A 21,644-nucleotide genomic window follows, 5' to 3' on the forward strand; every position below is an offset into this window, starting at 1 on the left:
ATGTACGGAATTTTTTACTTTGTTGCGTTTTATCACATGCAAAAATAATATTTAATTACATAGGAATCCGCTCCTTAGTTATTAAACTGAGCTCACACCACATCTTCCACCCTACGCATTCCTCTCCAGCCATCAAACTCGTAAATTATTCCTCAAAAGCAAAAAATAATACATTGCAAATTACAACTGAAAGTTACTGTAATGGAGTTAAATATTTCTCCACAGATGTGTACAAGCAACGTCATAATAATGATGACGTATTTCAGTAAGATTGCCACCTTCCAAAAGTGAAAAGTAAGGATGCTTCATATAACTTGCAGGGGGCAAGAGTGTGTAAAGTATTATGACTACCTTTAAATAGAAATATAATTAACGCAGTGGTGCATATTCAAGCCCATACAGGCTGAATCTCATGGTGGGCAGATAGCTTGCGCTGAGGTTGACATTCTTTACTAGAATATATCGAAAGAGAAGTAGCAGAACAAAAGTTGTGCATGCATACATTAGGATGTCTAGAACAAGGAGACAAACTGTTCTTAATACGTGGATAACATTGCATTATTAAGAAATGAAGTATTTAGAGTTGCTAAATGGAAATGATTCAACACAAATTACAGCTCTTTGGTTGTCCGCATTCCACAATTCCAGAAAATTTGCCTCCAGAGTTGCAGCTAAAATTATATATTAAACAATTCCTTACCTGACATAATTAGGAACATTAAATCCAGACGTTTGAGAAGGGCAGGGCATGTAGCACGTATGGGCGAATCCAGAAATGCATATAGAGTGTTAGTTGGGAGGCCGGAGGGAAAAAGATCTTTTGGGAGACCGACACATAGATTAGAGGATATTAAAATGAAATTAAGGGTGGTGGGATATGATGATAGAGACTGGATTAATCTTGCACAGGATTGGGATCGATGGCGGGCTTATGTGAGGGCGGCAATGAACCTTCGGGTTCCTTAAAAGCCATAAGCACATTTAGAAAATGAATATTTAAATGTCCAAAATCCGCGGAAACATCAAAGAAACCGGTAAAAAAGATGTAAAGTTAAAATTTCGTTGATTGTTCCTAAAAATTGTTTAATGATTCAGCATTCATAATCTGCAGGTTGTTCACCCCTTTGTCACTTAAGCCCCAACATATGGTGCTGTACAGTTTTAAGGTGAATACATATTGTGATGTGCGTGTTTGCATTCATCAGCTGTTTCCTAAATTTTCTGACTTTCGGTAAATTTTAGAATTCAAAATACTCTAGTGAATACAATTCCCCTTCAAACAGCCTGAAGGTCACAAATATGTTCTAATAAACTGGCATATCGTTTTTATTGTACTATTTAAAATGTAGTGACAAGCAATTGTTCAAAATTATAAACTAGATATTTAACCATTTTTGCCAAAAACTTGCCTTAAATCCAATAAGCATACGTCACTTTCGTTATTCGTGTATTAGGAATAGAGGTTTTGTTTTTTAGGATTATTATACTTTCACTATGTCATACTACTTTTGGCCAATGACGACGTGTTTCAACCAATCATGGCTACCAATCCTACAATTTTTATCACCTCCCCAACATTTGTCTGTTCTTATCAACTCTCTAGCATTTGTTTCTTTGTGTGTCAACATTGTACTTCCAATAACTGTACCTTTTAAAATGATTCAAATTTATTTCATCATTCTTAATAAGCTTTCTATCATTTATCTTATTTATATTATTTAGGTTAAATTATTAAATTACGATTCATTAAACGACATTCGCAACTGCCCAGGTTATATCACCGTCGCCAGTGTGCTGGAATTTTGTCCTGCCAGTAAATCTAATGACATGAACCTGTTGCAACTAAAGGCTGGTTCACAATAAACCGACAAAGAGAACGATAACGGAAACAATGTCAAAATAAATGTATTTAAATGTGAGCGTTCACAATAGTTAATTTTGTTGTAGTTTTCGTTCCAGGTCTATTGTGAACCAGCCTTTAGCACACTTAAACGCCATCGACTTCGGCCGGAATCGAACTCGCAACTTTGAGCAAAGAACACTAGCACTATACCGACTACGCTACCCAGACCGATTATTTAGGTTATATTATAGTTTCTGCTGTATGAAATTATGGATCTAGTCACATATCAGCGATAATTGAAGTCGAATGCAACTGTTTTAATAAAAAAAAAAATGAAACTGAATCAACAAAGCTTTCTTGACTAGTAATCGTCAATAGAGTTCAATGAAGACTGAATAGTTGGCACAACTGATAACAAGAGAACAGCTCATCATAACACACTATTGTCATCTATCGGAATATTTATAATGATGAGATGATACAAAAATACATTTGAAGAAATCTTAGTATATTCTCAAGTCAATTAATATTTTATTGTATTAGAATACTTTATTTCTTCTAATCTTTATATACTCTCTTCTAATCTTGTAATAGTGAATAAAATACCACTCGAGTTTTGATTTTCTGTAGATAAATCAAAACGTCGAAATTACTGTAGATAAATAATATGAATTATAAAAATTAGAGCAATAATTACAGGATTTTAATTAATACAATATCAGATGATGCATGCTGTATGGCCTGTAATGTGTGATAAGATTATCAGTTTCATAGGAATGAGAAAAACAGACGTCACTAATTTTTAGATATCCATCACTCTAACTGAAACAAAGGAAGACGTGAAGACTAGCACACTGCACTCACCTGTCAGAGAAGCTTTCAGTCTCCTCTGTCGTCACTTCCTGCTTCAGCCCCTCCTGCACTGAATCAAAAAAATACGATTCTTCCTGAAAATAAGAAAGATGGAGCAACATAAGCTTAAGGGGCGAGGATGGTATTTTTTGGTGAAAAATGAGTAAATTAAAAAAAAATATTATTTAAAATACTCTGTGATATGTGTGGAATGCATAGCATAACATTTTGTGGGTATTTGTGCTTTTATCGGATGTTGAGTCGCCATTTTTAAACTTCCTGCGTTATGGATTTTTAAATCACTCGCCCACTTTTGTTGTTGTTTCCGGTAAATGAAATTAAAAAAAAAAAAATTTTTTTTCTTTAAAATACCCTTTGATATGTGTGGACTGCATTACATAACATATTGCGGGTATTTGTGCCTTTATCGGATGTTGAGTCGCCATTTTTAAACTTCCTGCGTTATGGATTTTTAAATCACTCGCCCACTTTTGTTGTTGTTTCCGGTTAATGAGATTTTCAAAAAAAAAATTTTTTTTCTTTAAAATACCCTTTGATATGTGTGGAATGCATTACATAACATTTTGTGGGTATTTGTGCCTTTATCGGATGTTGAGACGTCATTTTTAAACTTCCTGCGTTATGGATTTTTAAATCACTCGCCCACTTTTGTTGTTGTTTCTGGTAAATGAAATTTTCAAAAAAAAAAAATTTTTTTCTTTAAAATACCCTTTGATATGTGTGGAATGCATTACATAACATTTTGTGGGTATTTGTGCCTTTATCGGATGTTGAGACGTCATTTTTAAACTTCCTGCGCTATGGATTTTTAAATCACTCGTCTGCTTTTATCAGTTTCCAGTAACTTCATTTTTTTTGCTACATTGCCAGACAAAAATGGATATAATTTCCTAACTATTAAATATACATGCATGAAATTTAGAACACAAATTCTTTTAGACTATTAGGAAACTTTTCTCTGTAACAGAATTTTGTTAATTGATTTCATTTAAAAAATACGTCCGTTTGTTTGCAAGATAGGATATCGAAAAATTGTTATTAAATTTTAATTGTTTATTTTACAAACGTAGGTACTAATATCAAAATTCTGTTACAGACAGTTTGTAGAACATGCTTTTGCAAATACATTGCAAAAAACTGTTTGAATCTATCTTTAAAAACGGTTTAGATATATAGGTTTTAGTACAATCCTGAATTGGGTATATTTTTTTCAAATTTGGGCCCCCAAATAATTATTTTTCAAAATATTTTTATTTGGTTGAGTTGCCACAGCTATAAGTTCTCTACATACAAAAAATTAATATTTTACACCAAATAGGAAAAAAGTTTTAAAATATACCATCCTCTCCCCTTATTAACTTCTAGGCCAGTAACTTTCAATGCAGGGCAACTGGTTCAAGTGTGCTGACTTCAGGTAGAATCTGTAGTGGAACAAGGAAGGTCTCCTGCTTCCCATACTGGCATTGTATCATCATAATAGGTGGCTCAATAAGTACTGCATATCATTTATCTATTTATTTATTTACTTACTTATGGCTTTTAAGGAACCCAGAGGTTCATTGCCGCCCTCACATAAGCCCGCCGTCAGTCCCTATCTTGTGCAAGATTAATCCAGTCCCTACAATCATATCCCACCTTACTTAAATACATTTTAATTTCGGAATATGTATGATAAGTCTTTCTTGTGTTAAATTTTAACGTACCTTGTTAACATGTTCCGACCTATTTTGGGTCATCTTCAGAACTGGTCGTTGTTCGTCTTGGCGCCTCCTGTTTCCTTTGTGGGTGCGTTCGTAGTGTAGAGTCAAAGAGTGTATGTGTTTTGAAATTGAGTTGTGTGTTGAGAATATCGTTGGGGTGTGTTTTCGTGTGTCTGTATATTTCATATTGTTCTAGTGTGTTTAGTTTCTGCTTTTTGGTTGGATGTGTAGTATTTCCATGTCTGTGTTGATGTCTCTGTAGGTGTGGTTAGCATTTGTGATGTGTTCTGCATATGTGGAGGTGTTTTGTAATTTTGTTATGGCTGTGATGTGTTCTTTGTAACGTGTTTGAAATGATCTGCCTGTCTGTCCTATGTAGAAGTTGTTGCAGGTGTTACATTTGAGTTTGTATACGCCTGTGTGGTTGTATTTGTTTGTTTGTGTTGTTTGTGTGTTGAGATGTTTTTATAGACTGTTATTTGTTCTGTATGCGATGTTGTAATTTAATTTCTTGAATGAGGTTGCAATTTTATGTGTGTGTTTGTTTTCGTATGTTAGTGTGATGTTTTTTTGTGTTCTTGTGTTTGTGTTGTATTCCTCTGCTTTTTTTTCGTGGTTTTGTTTTGCCTTACGTATTATGTTGTCTATTATGTTGGGGTTGTATCCGTTTTCTTGTGCTATGTATTTGATTGTGTTTAGCTCTTCGTTGTAATCCTGTTGGTTCATTGGTATGTTGAGTAGTCTGTGTACCATTGTTCGGAATGCAGCTTGTTTGTGTTGTGTGGGGGGGTTGGATGTGTTGTATATGTGTGTTGTTGTTGTTGGCTTTCTGTATACTTTGAATGTGTGTTTGTTGTCGACTTTTGTTATTGTGATGTCTAGAAAATTTATGGATTTGTTGTTTTCAATTTCTAATGTGTAGTGTAGCTTGGGTGTATTTTGTTTATGTGTTGATGCAGGTTTTGGATCTGTCTTTTGTTTCCTTTGTATAGTATTAGTATGTCATCTACATATCTGTGCCAATATATGATGTTGTCTCCGTGTTTGTTGTTGTCTTTGTTTAGTATGTATGTCTTTTTGTTGTCATTTATTGTCATTTTAATGTCATCCTTTCATCTACGTCTCGGCCTCCCCAGAGCTATTTTTTCCTGTGGATTTGCAATTAACACTCTATATGCATTTCTGGATTCACCCATCTCAAACATCTGGATTTAATGTTCCTAATTATGTCAGGTGAAGAATACAATGCGTGCAGTTCTGTGTTATGGAACTTTCTTCATTCTCCTGTAACTTCAACCCTCTTAGCCCCAAATATTTACCTAAGCACCGTATTCTAGAACATCATGAACCTCTGTTCCTATGCACTGCTTGATCACCATAGACATGTTTTAAGTGCCTGTGAATGTTTGCAATGGTTTCCTGCACCACAAAGAGAAATTCAATCCCAGATCTCTACTTTGTACGTGTTTTACGTGCAGTCGTCATTTTGAAACTAAACTACATTACAGCCATCTAGCGGAAAACAGCGAAACTATATGACGAAATGCAGAAAGCTTTAAAGATGATGTGTATAAAATTTCGTTATTTTCCAATGAAAAACAGCAGAGAAAAAAAATCATGTGCATTACTTATTGAACTGCCCACGTACTTTTCATCTTGAGATGTGATAATTGGCATTTGTGAACACATCTCAAGACTAATATTAAGCCCGAATAACAGTGTAGAAATAAAAGAAAGCAAGTTCATCAAAGCTAAAATACCTAACCCATTGCCGGTTTTGTCGCCCACAAATACCATTTACATTCAAAGGGTCTTGACTGTTACAATAGTACCTGGTTTTGATTCCAGAATAAATTTGACACAGTTTTATTTCTTTAAACGAATTTCTACACAGTCTCATTGGTACAGTATCTCAGATGTCACTGAAATTAGCTAGGAGTTAGCTTCAGTGACAATGCAGGAATATTTACAAATCCTTTGTCGAAGTTGCAGGTGGTCAAATGTGATGGGACATGATAAAGACTGGTTTCTGGAAATTTTGGATGTTGTAACGTGCGAAGACTTTAATAATGGTATCTGAAGAAGAGGGTAAGACTTAATATAATACGTAGAAAAAGGAAAACGGTGCAACTACCAAGACCAGGATCACTGAATATCATAAGTAGAATATGAACTTGTGCAGCCCATGAATTTTACTTACCTCACTAACCTCTGGTTCAGATTTCACAATAGCAAAATTAGCTGGTTCATCAGTTTCACCAAATTTCATCTCCGAAGCTACGTTGTAGTGGTGGCCGAAGCTTTCAGTCTTTATCCCAGACACTTGTAGATCCAATAAATTCTCTTCCTGCAGAACATACGAGATACGATTAATGCATAATGTAATAAAGAGTGTTTCAGAAATAGACAATCACATGACTAAGGAAATTTCCTTAAAGCTCAGAAAAAAGGAGACAATCCTGTTTTAATTTGTTGTTTTTAGAAGTATATATACAATAAAACATTCTGTCATTGTGCAATGAAGAACAGCCTTCTTCATGTTTACAGCAGGAGTTTTTAATGCCTGTATTTAATCCCTCAACCGTTTCGTTTCACGAATAATACAGCAAAAAAATCCAAATTTGTTCAATTAGATCTTACACAGGGTCCACAATAAACCGGGAACGAGAACGGAAATCTTTTTTAAAATAAATATAAACGTGCACATTCATAATTAACGAAAAGCTTGCAGGAGCCCGGGAACGAGAACGTGAAAGTTCGCGAAATTTTAACTTAGGCATTCTCCTTTCCGATCACAGCCTACTAGATTCAGTCTGTTGTCACTGTCGTATATTTTGTAGCAAGAATGACGTGACATAATTTTTTCTTCATTCATAATTTTCAACTCAGAAATTCTCTAGATTCACTTTTAATATATTCTACGTCTATATGTCATCAGATTATCACGTGAATTGAATTCTTAAATATTCTGAGTCATATATTTTGAAATTGGTTAACCTGTGTTTTTGTTGGCTGGGTTGTACTCATCAGAGAACGCCAATAGTCAATTATACACAAATAACATCAGAATGCGTAATACCAGTCTTCACTTTGGAAAATTCATATTAAGAAAATTACCCCCAAACTAAATTCAGCATGTCTTGCTAATATATCTATGCAATAGATAGTAAATAAAACAACAACATACTTTGCATACTTCCACTCGGTAATGAGTTCTGGAATAATATTCTAGGGGGAATTCTACAGATAGTAACAGTATATTCCTACTACAAAACAGAGTAATTAGAATAATAGTAGGTGCCAAATCTAGGAAATCGTGTAGAACCATTTTCAAAAAACTACAAATAAGGCCCAAGACTTGTCAGTATATTTTTTTCATTAATGTAATCGTATAGCCTATAATCGTGAAAACTTTGTAACTAATTCAACAGTTCATAGTATAAATATCCGTTAAGAAAAAAAAAAGACTTTCATAATCCATCGGCAAGTCTATCATGATATTAAAAGGAGTGTGTTATATGACAGTAAAAATGTTTAACAGCCTCTCTATAAATACAATCAATCAACTCAAAACATAAGTTTATTCAGGATCAAATTAAAGAAGTACCTAATTTCTCACGCCTTCTATTCTGTAAGTCAATTTATAATAACAATAATAATAATAATAATAATAATAATAATAATAATAATAATAATAATAATAATAATGATTTATTTAACCTGGCAGAGTTAAGACCATACGGTCTTCTCTAACACTCAACCAGGAGTAAAACCTGCGTCACAAAAACACTACAAATTTACAAAGTACACTACAATTTTACACACAAAACTGAATAAGATAATAATAATAAAATGTAAACAACAAGTAAGAAGAAATCAGACATAATATATAACATAGAGAAAGAAAGAAAAAAGCATAATAAAATGTGAACAGCAGGTCAAAAATAAATGAGACATACAAAGTATAAAATAATAATAATAATAATAATAATAATAATAATAATAATAATAATAATAATGATAATAATGATTTATTTAACCTGGCAGAGTTAAGACCATACGGCCTTCTCTAACACTCAACCAGGAGTAAAAACTGCGTTACAAAAACCCTACAAATTTACAAAGTACACTACAATTTTACACACAAAACTGAATAAGATAATAATAATAAAATGTAAACAACAAGTAAGAAGAAATCAGACATAATATATAACATAGAGAAAGAAAGAAAAAAGCATAATAAAATGTGAACAGCAGGTCAAAAATAAATGAGGCATACAAAGTATAAAATGATAATAATAATAATAATAATAATAATAATAATAATAATAATAATAATAATAATGATAATAATGATTTATTTAACCTGGCAGAGTTAAGACCATACGGCCTTCTCTAACACTCAACCAGGAGTAAAAACTGCGTTACAAAAACCCTACAAATTTACAAAGTACACTACAATTTTACACACAAAACTGAATAAGATAATAATAATAATAAAATGTAAACAACAACTAAGAAGAAATCAGACATAATATATAACATAGAGAAAGAAAGAAAAAGCATAATAAAATGTGAACAGCAGGTCAAAAATAAATGAGGCATACAAAGTATAAAATGATGATAATAATAATAATAATAATAATAATAATAATAATAATAATAATAATAATAAATAAGAATAGTAATAATAATGATAATAGTAATAACAATAATAATAATAATAATAATAATAATAATAATAATAATAATAATAACAGGCCTAATAGTAATAATAATACTAATAGTATTAATAAAATAGTGCAGTACAAAGCATACAATGAATACAATATTTTTAAGTACACACAGTAAGGATAATTATGATTATATATAGCTCAACTTATCACATTAGAGATATACCATTATCGGAAAACATGAAAACAAAAATATAAAATAAGTTAAATATCACTAGAACATAAAAAAAATGTGAATACGTGGAAACATGCAATACAACACTTGTCATAATAGTAAGTTAGTTTGGCAACTCGTCATAAGATAATTTTCTAACATGGGTTTGAAAGATTTCAATGTTCGGCATTCAACAATGTAACAATTTAAAATTCCTTTTCAGAATGAAATGTAATATTGGTTTTGGATTAAATTTCCACGTATTTAAAGGACAAAACTAAAATTCTTTCTGTCATTTATTATCATAATACAGTGCTCTCTTATTGACTGAGCATACTGGAATTAAATCAATGGCTTTCTCAAAACGCGCTATGAAATGTTTCATATAAAATAAATTTTATCTCGAAAAGGAAGGAAAAACGAGCAAAATAGTATGAAACTATTTTCCCTGAGATATATCTAACATGAACCGCCTAAAATTACTTATAGTTCAATCATTATTTATTAACACGTTTACAATGCAAATGCTTCTTCCTGTACCCAGCGTCCTTTTGTGAGATGGAATACTTCCAACAAACAAGTCACAAAAAAAATTAAGTGTTAATAATGTTCTTTTTTTTCCTACTAAATCTCATCCCAGTTCAAATTTAGACTAACATGTATCAAACAAAGCAATGCTTAATTCAATGGTAGTAAAGAAAATATGTAAATAGCTGTAAGAACACATTGGAGGTTATAAAATGTGTGGCAAAGAAATCGGATGGTTTTAGAAGGCCGTTTACTGTGTAATCATGGAAGTATGGAGCTCGGAGCATTGTGCTTTCGTTATCGAGACATTTTTCAAGAATGGTGATTCAGTAGTGAAAACCCAGCGTATCTTTTGCCTCCAATTTAATGTTGGCCGCAACGCAGCCGTTCCTGCTCGCAATACCATATTGAGATGGGTACAAAACTTTCGATTATCAGCATCAACTTGCAAGAAGAAACAACTAGGACACGTTCGAAGTGTACGAACGCCAGATAACATTGAGCGAGTAAGAGTGGCTGTTACGAGGAGTCCACATCGGTCAGCTAGACGGCAGGCTATAGCACTGCGACTTTCAGAACATTCTGTGCGCCGAATATTGCATTCAGATCTTAAGTTTCATCCATATAAACTTATGATTGTTTAGCAATTGAATGAGGGTGACTATGTCCAACACAGGCCATTCGTCAAGAGAAAGGTGGAAATTTTGGCTGACGAAGTTATGTTCATGGAGTGACGAGGTATATTTCCATTTAAATGGTTATATTAATAAGCAGAACTTTAGATACCGGATCCCCGAAAATCCTAACGAACTACACGAGTGTCTCCTTCACTGTGTGAAGGTTACAGTTAGTAGGTGTGCTACGTCTAGATACTGCGTCATAAGCCGTATTTTTTTTAGGAGAACGGGAACACTGTGACAGTGAATAGTGAACGCTACGATGAAATGCTGAGGACATTTGCTCAAACAGAACTGCATAGGCGTCTACGTGGGATTGATAGACAAATTGTATGGTTTCAGCAAGATGGTGTACTGGCTCATACGGCAGAAAATTCAATGACAGTTCTGCGACTACTTCCTCTGGGGTTACCTGAAGTCCAAGGTGTACGTAAACTGATGACCTGAAGATTGCCATTGTCCACGAAATCGCCAAAATTGATGGCGAAATGTTGGAAAGAGCGACACGCAACTTCAGGGAAAGACTTGAAGAGTCCATAGAGAGAGGCGGACACCATTTGAAGGACATGATTTTCAAGACAATCTAAATGTATGTAACAAAATGGCATACATAGCCAGCTTTTTTGGAGTAATAGATTTGTTCTACTAGACATAACTACAGAGTTATTTCCATTTGCAAATCGTCCGATTCCTCTGCCGCACGTTGTATAATGGAAATGATGGACATGACAGACAAAACAGGAAGATTAAGGGAAGAGGATGATATTTTTTTAAACTTTTTTCCTATTTGGTGTAAAATATTAATTTTTTGTATATAGAGAGCTCATACCTGTGGCAACTCGACCAAGTAAAAAATTAAAAAAAAAAAAAAATTACTTGGGGGCCCAAATTTGAAAAAAAAAAAACCCCAATGCAGGATTGTACTAAAAGCGATATATCTAAACCGTTTTTGAAGATAGATTCAAACAGTTTTTTGCAATGTACTTGCAAAGACATGCTCTACAAACTGTCTGTAACAGAATTTTGATATTAGTCCCTACGTTTGTAAAATAAACAATTAAAATTTAATAACAATTTTCTGATTTCCTTACTTGCAAACAAACGGACGTATTTTTAAAATGAAATCAATTAACAAAATTCTGTTACAGGGAAAAGTTTCCTAACAGTCTAAAGAATGTGTGTTCTAAATTTCATGCATGTATCTTTAATAGTTCAGAAATTATATCCATTTTTGTCTGGCAATGTAGCAAAAAAAATGAAGTTACTGAAAACCGATAAAAGCGGGCGTGCGATTTAAAAATCCATAGCGCAGCAAGTTTAAAAATGACGTTTCAACATCCGATAAGAGCACAAATACCCACAAAATGTTATGCTATGCATTCCACACATAACACAGAGTATTTTAAATATACTTTTTTTTTAATTTACTCATTTTTCACCAAAAAATTCCATCCTCTCCCCTTGAAAGAATGGCAAGTGTTTCATGCGAAATCCACTCACCTCAGCTTCACACTTTATCATAGCAAAATTAATTGGTGGTGGAGTTCCGCCAAGCTTCATCTCTGCTGGGCGATCATAGTCCTGGTCTACTTCTCCTGTGCTCATGCCAGTCAACAGTGGATCCAGTGAATTCCCTTCCTGAACAACGGACGGACATCACAACAGAGTACTTCAGTTGTGTAGCTGCTCTGTGGTTGATTTCATAGTTACAGACCGCAATCTCTGTAATATGTACCAAAGGAAAATGAAACGGCAAAGTAGGCTAGGATTTGGTTAACAGGTGCACACAATGACTCGCAAAAGCATATTTTGCTGAAAATGGCTTCTAAGTTAGCTTCTTGTTAGCTAGTTTCAATAATATTAAAGGGAAAAAGTTGTTCCGGGACCGGGCATCGAACTCGGGACCTTTGGCTAAGCGCGTAAACGCTCTACCACTGAGCTACCCAGGAACGATACACAATTCCGATCCATTTCTTCCAGTTATGTTCACATAAGTCAATGGGTTTCACGACAATCACCAACGGCCCACATTGAGTGCATACTACCTTCTCAAATTCAGCAACAAACTGGAATATCCCAACTGGGACAGAATTCATATCATATAAGGTGAAAATAATTATTTTTGAATTATTAATTATTTATATTAAGCTGAAGTCTGAAAAAGCATCAGTCAATGAGGGAATAAACAGGGTGGAAATGAAATAACCTTGCAGATTGATAGGGACGATAGGGTACACGTAAATGAATAGAAAACCTTGAGAAAGACTAGCCCCAAATCAAGGAAAATAGCATATCTAACGTTAGTGCGACCGTTAATGGAATACGGAACTACATGTTTTTTATATTTGTATTTGTATTGCATTTAATTATAGTTATTACTTTTATGTATATTATGTAATTATTAGTTTGTAATTATGACATGTCCCATATCATGTTTATGATCAGTGGATGCAATAAATGATTATGATTATGATTAGGCCTCTGATCATACTATGTTAAGGGAAAACTCCGGAAAAAACCTCAACCAGGTAACTTGCAATCGAACCCGGGACACCTGGTTTTGCGGCCAGACGCGCTAACCGTTACTCCACAGATGTGGACAAAAACGGTGAATAAAAGGAGAGTGTTTTCACGAAAATACGACTATTTTTCTGAACAAAAGAAAGCTACAAAATTGAGAATTTTTGCGCGGAACACTGCACGGAGGTGCTTATGCAGTGAATGTGGCTTACGTACATTTAAATATAAAGCATGTACGAAACTATATTTATGTAGAAAGTATGCGAATTTATGTAGGATCCAGGATAGGGATACATGGAATAATACCTTATGTTACTAAGGATATTTCACTTACAAAAATTGAAAAACAGAATCATTCCCAGCAAGAGGAAGTTCAGTAGGTTTTATGAAAAAGATACAACACGATCTTTACAGGAAGATATGATATACTGTATGGCAATTTCCCCTCATCCAAAGGATATAGCAAGGTTGCATGATACTTCCTGAAAGAGTAAACGTATTAAACTTACCTATGTTCCAACGTTTGGTAATAAACATTCGATCATCTTGAAAGCGTCCCGCAAGCCAAGTAGAAGACACTTTTTTAACAAACTGGAATGATGGGCGTAATATCATCAACAATGCCGTGAATTCTATGTTTTTAACAACTACTAAGATTTCTATTAAAATACCAGTTTTTATCATGCCTGCTATTATATTCCTCCGTACCAGGGACGTCGCTAGGGGGGTGCTAAAGGGTGCGCAAGCACCCCTTTCCGCACCCCAAAGGGCAATTTATTAACAAAATACTAGGCATAAATTATTTTGAATAACAAAAACATACAAACAATTTCTTGGATGTGAAAAAACAACTACGTCCCATAGTGTATCGTAATGGCTGTGATGAATAATAATAATAATAATAATAATAATAATAATAATAATAATAATAATAATAATAATAATAATAATATTGATATTAATAAGTAGATGTATAGTATGCGCGCAAGTGTATGAAAGAACATTTTGGATTTTTTATGTACCACATTTTTATAGCTCGCACCGCATTTTTAAATCTCGCACCCCCCTTGCTATGATCCAGGCAACGTCACTGCTCCATACACCCAGGGACGTCGCTATGGGGGTGCGAAAGGGTGCGCAAGCATCCCATAAATAATCGGAGCACCCCTAAGGGCAATTTATTAAAAAAATCCTAGGCATAAGTTATTTTGAAGAACAAAAACAAACAATTTCTTGGATGTGAAAAAACTACGTCCCTTAATATATCGTTATGGATATGCTGACCAATAATAATAATAATAATAATAATAATAATAATAATAATAATAATAATGAACAGATGAATAGTGTGCGCGCAAGTGCATGAGAGAACATTTCGGATTTTTATGCACCACATTTTTACAACTCGCACTCCATTTTTAAATCTCGCACCCCATCCGCACCCCCCTTGCCCTGATCCTGGCGACGCCACTGCATACACCGTACACACGGTTCAATAAGTATCCTTCTCAAGGGAAGTAAAGATACGCAAAACCGTATTATATTTAAACCATGTAAACAAAACTTGCTCAATTTTAACATTGAAGAGGTGGATGCTAGTGTCCTATGTTTTTTTTCTCCCGCCCCCAAGGCTCATTTACATATGTAACTTTGTATGTTTATTGAACACTCTCCTAAGTCTTAATTTAGATCAGTTTGAAAAAAAAAAAAAAAAACATATGCAGGCACTGGAAGAGTCAAATTTGTTATAGGTATCAGTTTTTGTCATTTTAACTTAGGCCAGTTTGGAATTCAACTTTTACCACTCACGTTTATAAAAACATTGTTCCACGACTCTTATGAATCAAAATCACATGTCCAATTTTCAAAAGCAATAAGGAGGAAACCTTTCAGCCGAAAAAATTGGGCCTATGAGACTATCGGTACACAAGGTTAGGCAATCATCTGGAGTAGAAAGTGGTAGTAGTAGTAATAATAATAATAATAATAATAATAATAATAATAATAATAATAATAATAACCATTAATCAATATACATGAATATAAAATGGGAAACTTTAGTGGTCCCTGCTTAGGTCCTTCTTGCATGCACTTCTTAAACAATGGAATTTACAATCTTTGGCAGGCAAGTATAATACTACGTTACTCAAAAGGATGACGCAATAAAGGAAGGCTTACGGTTTTATGTATGGAATTATGGGCGTAGGGATCAAAGAGTTTGTGTGGCGGGCTTATGTGAGGGCGGCAATGAACCTGCTGGTTCCTTAGAAGTAATTTATATTTTATTTGTAGGCCTATTTGTATTGTTATTTGAGGTTAGAAGGCCAAATTGTTCCTGTTTTGGTTTTGATTTCTCTTTTCGGGTCAAATGCCATCAATTTAAAGTAGTCAATATGATTAATGAATCAAAGGATATATTATTCCGTACATTTTAAAGCATTTTAACAAAAATTGTAAATTAAACCAATGGACAAAAATTGTTGTAATGTGTGAAGCTATGGAACTGATGCTCAGAACAAAGATTATGCATCCGTTAAGAAAGCAACTTTGATAAGAATCAATTCAAGTACACAGTTAGTATCATAATATGAACGTATTGTGTAGCTAGTGGGTCTACTGCCGACATGAATGCCACTTATTATGACTTGAAAAAAAAATTGCTTTTTTTTTTTTTTTTTCAGTTTTACATTTCATTTATTCATGAACAAGTGTAGTTTAATATTTACTTCGTAGGCTAAAGTTGACATGTCAGAAGAACTGGCAGAGGAGGAGGAAAGCCAGTAAAAATTACTGCAGTTGACGAATTGGTATCAGATTATTAGGAAAAAAATTCTGCAAGTGTTGCTGGTCTAGGACAGAAAGACCTGATGGCATTGAAAAATAATCAACATCCCAATTTGTATTTGAAGCTTTGCTGATAATCCATGACTTCTATTTGTTTGTCTTGTTATGGCAGGTTCCAATACATTTAACAACTCTTCAAAGCTTTTCAGCATTTTACCTAAACTGTTCATTATATTCAAACAGTGCTCCCATAAAGAAATAATTATTCTTTTCTCGATATAGTTTTAGCTCTTCTCACAACTACTTCATCACTTCAATCGGAACCAGTAAACCACATATTAAAAAAATTAATACAATATTTTATTTTGATTATCCGAGAAAGGTTGTCACTGGTAACTGATAATGTAGAAATCACCAGTCTTTAGAGTCTTATAGCAATATTCCTGTTGAATACTAGTACAATCAACTAAATCAGCATTTTAAGAAACAGAATCACTTACGAACTGGTGAAATTGACCAATATTACTAGTCTGTGAACTGGTAACTACTGCTTTGCCCTTGTAGTTGCTGGTTCAAATTACAGCTTTCTACCCTGTGTAATCCAGTGCAGCAGAAACAACGGCTGTTTTCAGAGCCAACATATAATATTAAAGATCAGAGGATGGGAAGTGTGTAGTGATGTGTGTTACAGACTCATTGTGTATACTATTTTTTATATTTTTCTTGCAAATCGTTCATACTGCTGTTAATAAATTATAACTTCAAATTTCGGGGCTCCTTCTCAGGAAATAATGACATCACTGGGTTCAAATTGTAGACTGAGATTTAAAACGGGAGGTTCATTGTGTATACAAGTTTTTAGATTTTTACAGAAATTGCATTATACCCCCAATTTATATATTAATTTTCGGGGTCCGAACTCGGGAAGTACAGCCATCACTGGGTTCAAAGTGTAAACTGAGTGAGATTTCATTGTGTATACATTTTTTTTTGGAATTTTCGAGCAATTGTATTACCTATAATTGTAATAAAGAATAATTAAATTTCGGGATTCGAACCGTCGACTGAGATTTAAAGGAGAGGTTAGTTAAAGTGTGAGGAGACGTTCATTGGGTAAATAATCACAGACAAATAAATATAATTATGCTTTTTATTCGACTCTGATGTCGGCTTCGTAAACTGTATCGTCAAATGCATACATAAAACAGTCAGCCTTCTTTTATTATGGCAGTGGTTTTGAATCCCATTGTACTGGCATTCGTGTAAGAAGGACCTAAGCAGGGACAGCTAAAGTTTACCACTGCCGTTTTAGATTTCGATAAGTTTGACATTAATTCCAAGAAAATTAGTTAGCTATGTTACTTTGTTCCTCATTCTTTCTTACTCTGAAAGCCATAACTGTATAAAGTCCAAAATGTGTTTACAGATGAACATATGACGAGTTCAAAGCAGAAGTGGTGTAAGTCCGAAAAAAGGATGACAAAATAGGATGTTTGTGGAAATGGAAAATATAAAGTCCAGGAAAGATTCACAGACAATTTATTGGCATAATTACATATTATACACGACATCAGCACGCATATTAATAATAAAATAATTAAATTCTATGTAATGCAGAGTTTTTTAAGCAGTTTTTATTATGGATACTGCACAAATCGGCACCAAAATTGTTGGAAATTATTACTGTTATTACTATTATTATTATTATAATTACTATATTATTATTATTATTATTGTTGTTGTTGTTGTTGAACTCGCGGATGATACATCAGAGTCGTCACAAAAAACCGGGTAGCTCTTGCTATGGTCACCTGAAATTTCTGGGCGCGGAGAATAACTTCAGATTCTTAACATTTCTGGCAGATGTACTGTTCGTCTTCAGCAGATAGCAGATATCAGAAAGCACTTCAGTCAAATTCTATCAATATTGTTGACATGACTAGATTAACTGATCCGTGAAGTCAAAAATATCATCTTTGCTTGAAGATCCCATCTTGGAAGGTTGGACATCGACACTTGCAGAAAGCATTACTATACTCCCATGTGGTTTGAGACAGCTGAAGAGCATTGACCTCACTTCTGGATGATCTGGTTGAGGATCTGGATCATCACGGCCAAAAAGAAGTAAGGGACACAATCTCTATGTTACTGACAACAGGGACTTAACTGCCATATTCGTGGAGGTGAAGGAGAGCTTCATAAATTTCTTAAGCAACCGTTTCAATCCAGATGAAAGAATGATTGACATTGTGAAGCAATTTTGCGACCTGTCTAAGGATGCAGATATAACGGCTGTATTTAATACCATTGGCAGTGATCTCGATCTATCAGAAATAGACCTTGAGTATCGAGATCTTCAGGGTTTGCAAAATATAGACATTCATTCATAACTGCAAAACACTTGCAGAAAATATGAAATATTTTGCTTCTTGAGCTAATAACAAAAATCTAGCAACTTTTTTTGCTCTTATCCTTGTGGCTAAGTCTCACAGTGCTGATTTCGAGCGACTTGTGAGCTTGAAGAGTACTAAACGTGTCAGAATGAGTACTGAAAACGAGAACTTTAATTTCTTTGCTCACTATAACATGCCATCTCTGACTGAATGGAATCCTTGGGAAGCAGTACTGTTCTGGCTCTGGAAATGTGAACGATGTACCTGTGATCCACAGCACCGGCGTAGCTCAGTGGTCAGAGCGCTTGGTACGTAGAACCAAGTACCTGGGTTCGATCCCTGGCGCCGGAACGAATTTTTCTCCTCAAATATTAATTGTCAACGTTACAGAGATTATTCTGTAGGACAAATTAATAAATCCATAATATTCTCAAAGCTAGCAGTGCATCATAACTGCGGAATCCCGGCCAAATAAGTCACTCAACTGAGTGCGCTCCTAGTATAATGGCAGTTGACATTGGACATATACGTCAACATGTATGCCTAACTTGGAGTCAGGCCAAAAAGGGAAACACTGAAGGTGGAAGGTTCGATCCGGAGATGTGGATTGAATTCGGCGTAGCTCAGTGGTCAGAGCGCTTGGTACGTAGAACCAAGGACCCGGGTTCGATCCCCGACGCCGGAGCGAATTTTTCTCCTCAAATATTAATTGTCAACATTACAGAGTTATTCTGTAGGACAAATTAATAAATCCATAATATTCATAATAAAATTTACACTGACATAAGGCATAGATCCCCTACCCCGCCTTCTTCAATATAATCCCTGTGCTTGGTTCGAATTATAACAATGCTATCTTTATTACAAAGAAACCTACCGCCTAGTACCGACCTTGTAAAAAATGAAGTCGACACAAATTAACTTGTGAAAATATTGAAAAGGTTATTTGGCAGTTCTGCAATGCAGATGTTATGTACACTCTGCATTGTCATTTTACGATCGGTAGGCCTATTCACTAGTTCGATAATTCGAATTCTGACTTTATTGTGAAACGTTCGTTTACACGTGAACGATCACAAATATTATCAGAAAATGCAGGCTCTAAATTTCTAAAATTTTAAAAGAAAATGAACTCACAATTGAACAAAAATTACAAGCTTCCACAACAACACTTATTAGAACTTAAATATCTGATAAAAGTGTAAAAAAAGGGTTACTAATAATATTTTTCAATCCAGTTTTATCAAAGTATGAAAAAAAAAAAATTCTGCAGTTACATCATTTGGTAACCATAACATTGTTTTGGTCCCTCTGACATCTTTAATATTTTTTCTGCATGTAACAAACACTTATTTCTGAAAAGTAGACTACTCTCAGACATGTAGAGTTGTTTATTTTAATACAATTGACTTTTTATTTGTCATATATAAAATATATTAAAATTTACATAATGTTTTGTGATCTAATTTTTCTGTATTCAAAGAAATGGGCATTATTGTAGTCTACCTTTTGCATGAATGCATGTTAAATCAGTGCACAAAATGGTTGTGGAGTTATGAAATAATATGTGTGAAAATTTTGAAATATTGGAAATTTAATTTAAAGTAAAAAATGAATTCTAAAAAATATTATTAGTAACCTTTTTTACACTTTTATCAGATATTTAAGTTATAATAAGTTTTGTTGTGGTACCTTGTAATTTTTGCCCAATTGTCAGTTCATTTCCTTATAAAATTTTAGAAATTTAGAGCCTACATTTTCTAATAATGTTTGTGGTCGTTCACGTACATATACCCTTAATGCCTTGTGGACTTGACAGTTCATATTTTTCATACAAACTTCACATTATCGTTCTGGGTTCTTTTATATGTCTAAACGACCATAAACCTCAATTTTACAATTTATTTTAGCTAAGAATCGCGTAGTGCTTCATTGGACGGTTCTTTCCGGAACTTGTTTCACGTCCTCGTGAAAATTCAGCGGATGATGATGATGATAATAATAATAATAAAAATAATAATAATAATAATATTTAAAATACAAATAATATAAAGAACTTTAAATAATGACAAAATTCTACGTACGACATCACGTTAGTCAAATTCTCGGAGTTTTCAATCGTATTTCACTATTACGGCCATATCTGTACTGTTGATATGAAAAACATACGTAACAGATATCACATTAGGAAATCTTGTAATGTGTCTTAATTGGTTTCAAAGTCTAAATTAATGAGAATGAAATCCCACAGATGTAGTATGTCACTGTTTTCTCTCGTGCTGGCGTGCATGTACTTTTAAATTTCGAACATATATGAAACTTTTCCCACAAACATCGCACTGGAATGGCCGCTCACCTGTATGGGAAGCTGAGTGGCCTTTCAGTTGTTGTGCACGTAGGAAGCTTTTCCCACAAACGTTACATTTAAACTGCTTCCCACCAGAATGTTTAAGCGAATGATATTTCAAGAGCTTTAATTCTGAGAAACATTTTCCGCAATCATGACATTTGAATGGCTTTTCGGTTGAATGTGTACGAATATGGTAACGAAGGGTTCCGGATTGAGAAAAACATTTCCCACAAAAATCGCATTTGAACGGTTTTTCGCCTGTGTGCGTACGTAAATGATCTTTCAAAATTCCCGAATACGAAAAACATTTACCGCAGACATCACATTTGAAAGGCCTCTCGCCCGTGTGAGTTCGAATATGAAGAGTTAGAGGGCCCACATTGGAGTAACATTTTCCACAGACATCGCACTTATATGGTTTTTCGCCCGAGTGTGCCCGTACATGTTCTCTGAAATTTCCCGATTCTGTGAAACTTTCTCCACACTTCTTGCATTTAAACGGCTTTTCGCCAGGGTGCATACGTATATGGCCTCTCAGGGTTGCAGACTTTGAGTAACGTTTCCCACACACGTGGCACTCGAACGCCTTCTCGTCCGAATGAGTACGACCATGGACTTTCAGGTTCCCTGAAGTTGAGAAACACTTTCCGCAGACGTCGCATTTGAATTTCCTTTCTCCGTGTGTGCGGAAATGCATCTTAAGGCTATGGGGCGTCTGCAACAGCTTTCCGCAAATATCACACTTATAGGAACCTTCCTCTGTAAGAAATTGGTCGTCATTCACAGGTTCAAGTGTACTTCCTAAGGCAGGACTTTCTGCAGAAGCACAGTCGTCAGGAATAGTGACGTCATCCTGCTGCTTTACATTGAGTTCACTATAAAAAATGCTGCAATTAAAAAATCTTATGTTAAAATAACGGATTGCCACGGAAAAAAAAAATAACATCAACAGGAAGGAATGCATCGTATACAAATACATCATAAAAAAGAAGAAAGAATTTCGAATGGATTACGAGATCATGGATTTAGTATCTTTCACTATGTCTTGATATTAACATTTTCAAATATCAATGCTGGAAGAGCGTATGA

The 21,644-nt window shown here is 34.3% G+C and overlaps 1 protein-coding gene across 11 annotated transcripts in view; it reads right to left on the reverse strand.

Annotated features, from left to right (window-relative positions):
• Positions 1-21,644, reverse strand: part of LOC138691924 (zinc finger protein 227-like) — a 53,391-nt gene that overhangs the window by 22,377 nt on the left and 9,370 nt on the right. For 6 of the 11 annotated variants that reach the window (XM_069814569.1, XM_069814571.1, XM_069814565.1 and 3 more), the window contains exons 4-6: positions 12,009-12,230; positions 6,617-6,763; positions 2,708-2,790 (exon numbers count right to left, since the gene is read on the reverse strand). In XM_069814569.1, the coding sequence (XP_069670670.1) occupies positions 2,708-2,790; positions 6,617-6,763; positions 12,009-12,113 (335 nt within the window). In that variant the 5' untranslated portion in view covers positions 12,114-12,230. Of the gene's footprint in view, positions 1-2,707; positions 2,791-6,616; positions 6,764-12,008; positions 12,231-13,537; positions 13,739-17,334; positions 21,443-21,644 lie in introns of those variants that run through there. The other 5 variants (XM_069814568.1, XM_069814566.1, XM_069814567.1 and 2 more) reach the window with 3 other exon arrangements.

Source organism: Periplaneta americana, chromosome 16, assembly GCF_040183065.1.
Source record: "Periplaneta americana isolate PAMFEO1 chromosome 16, P.americana_PAMFEO1_priV1, whole genome shotgun sequence".
Lineage (NCBI taxonomy): Eukaryota > Metazoa > Arthropoda > Insecta > Blattodea > Blattidae > Periplaneta > Periplaneta americana.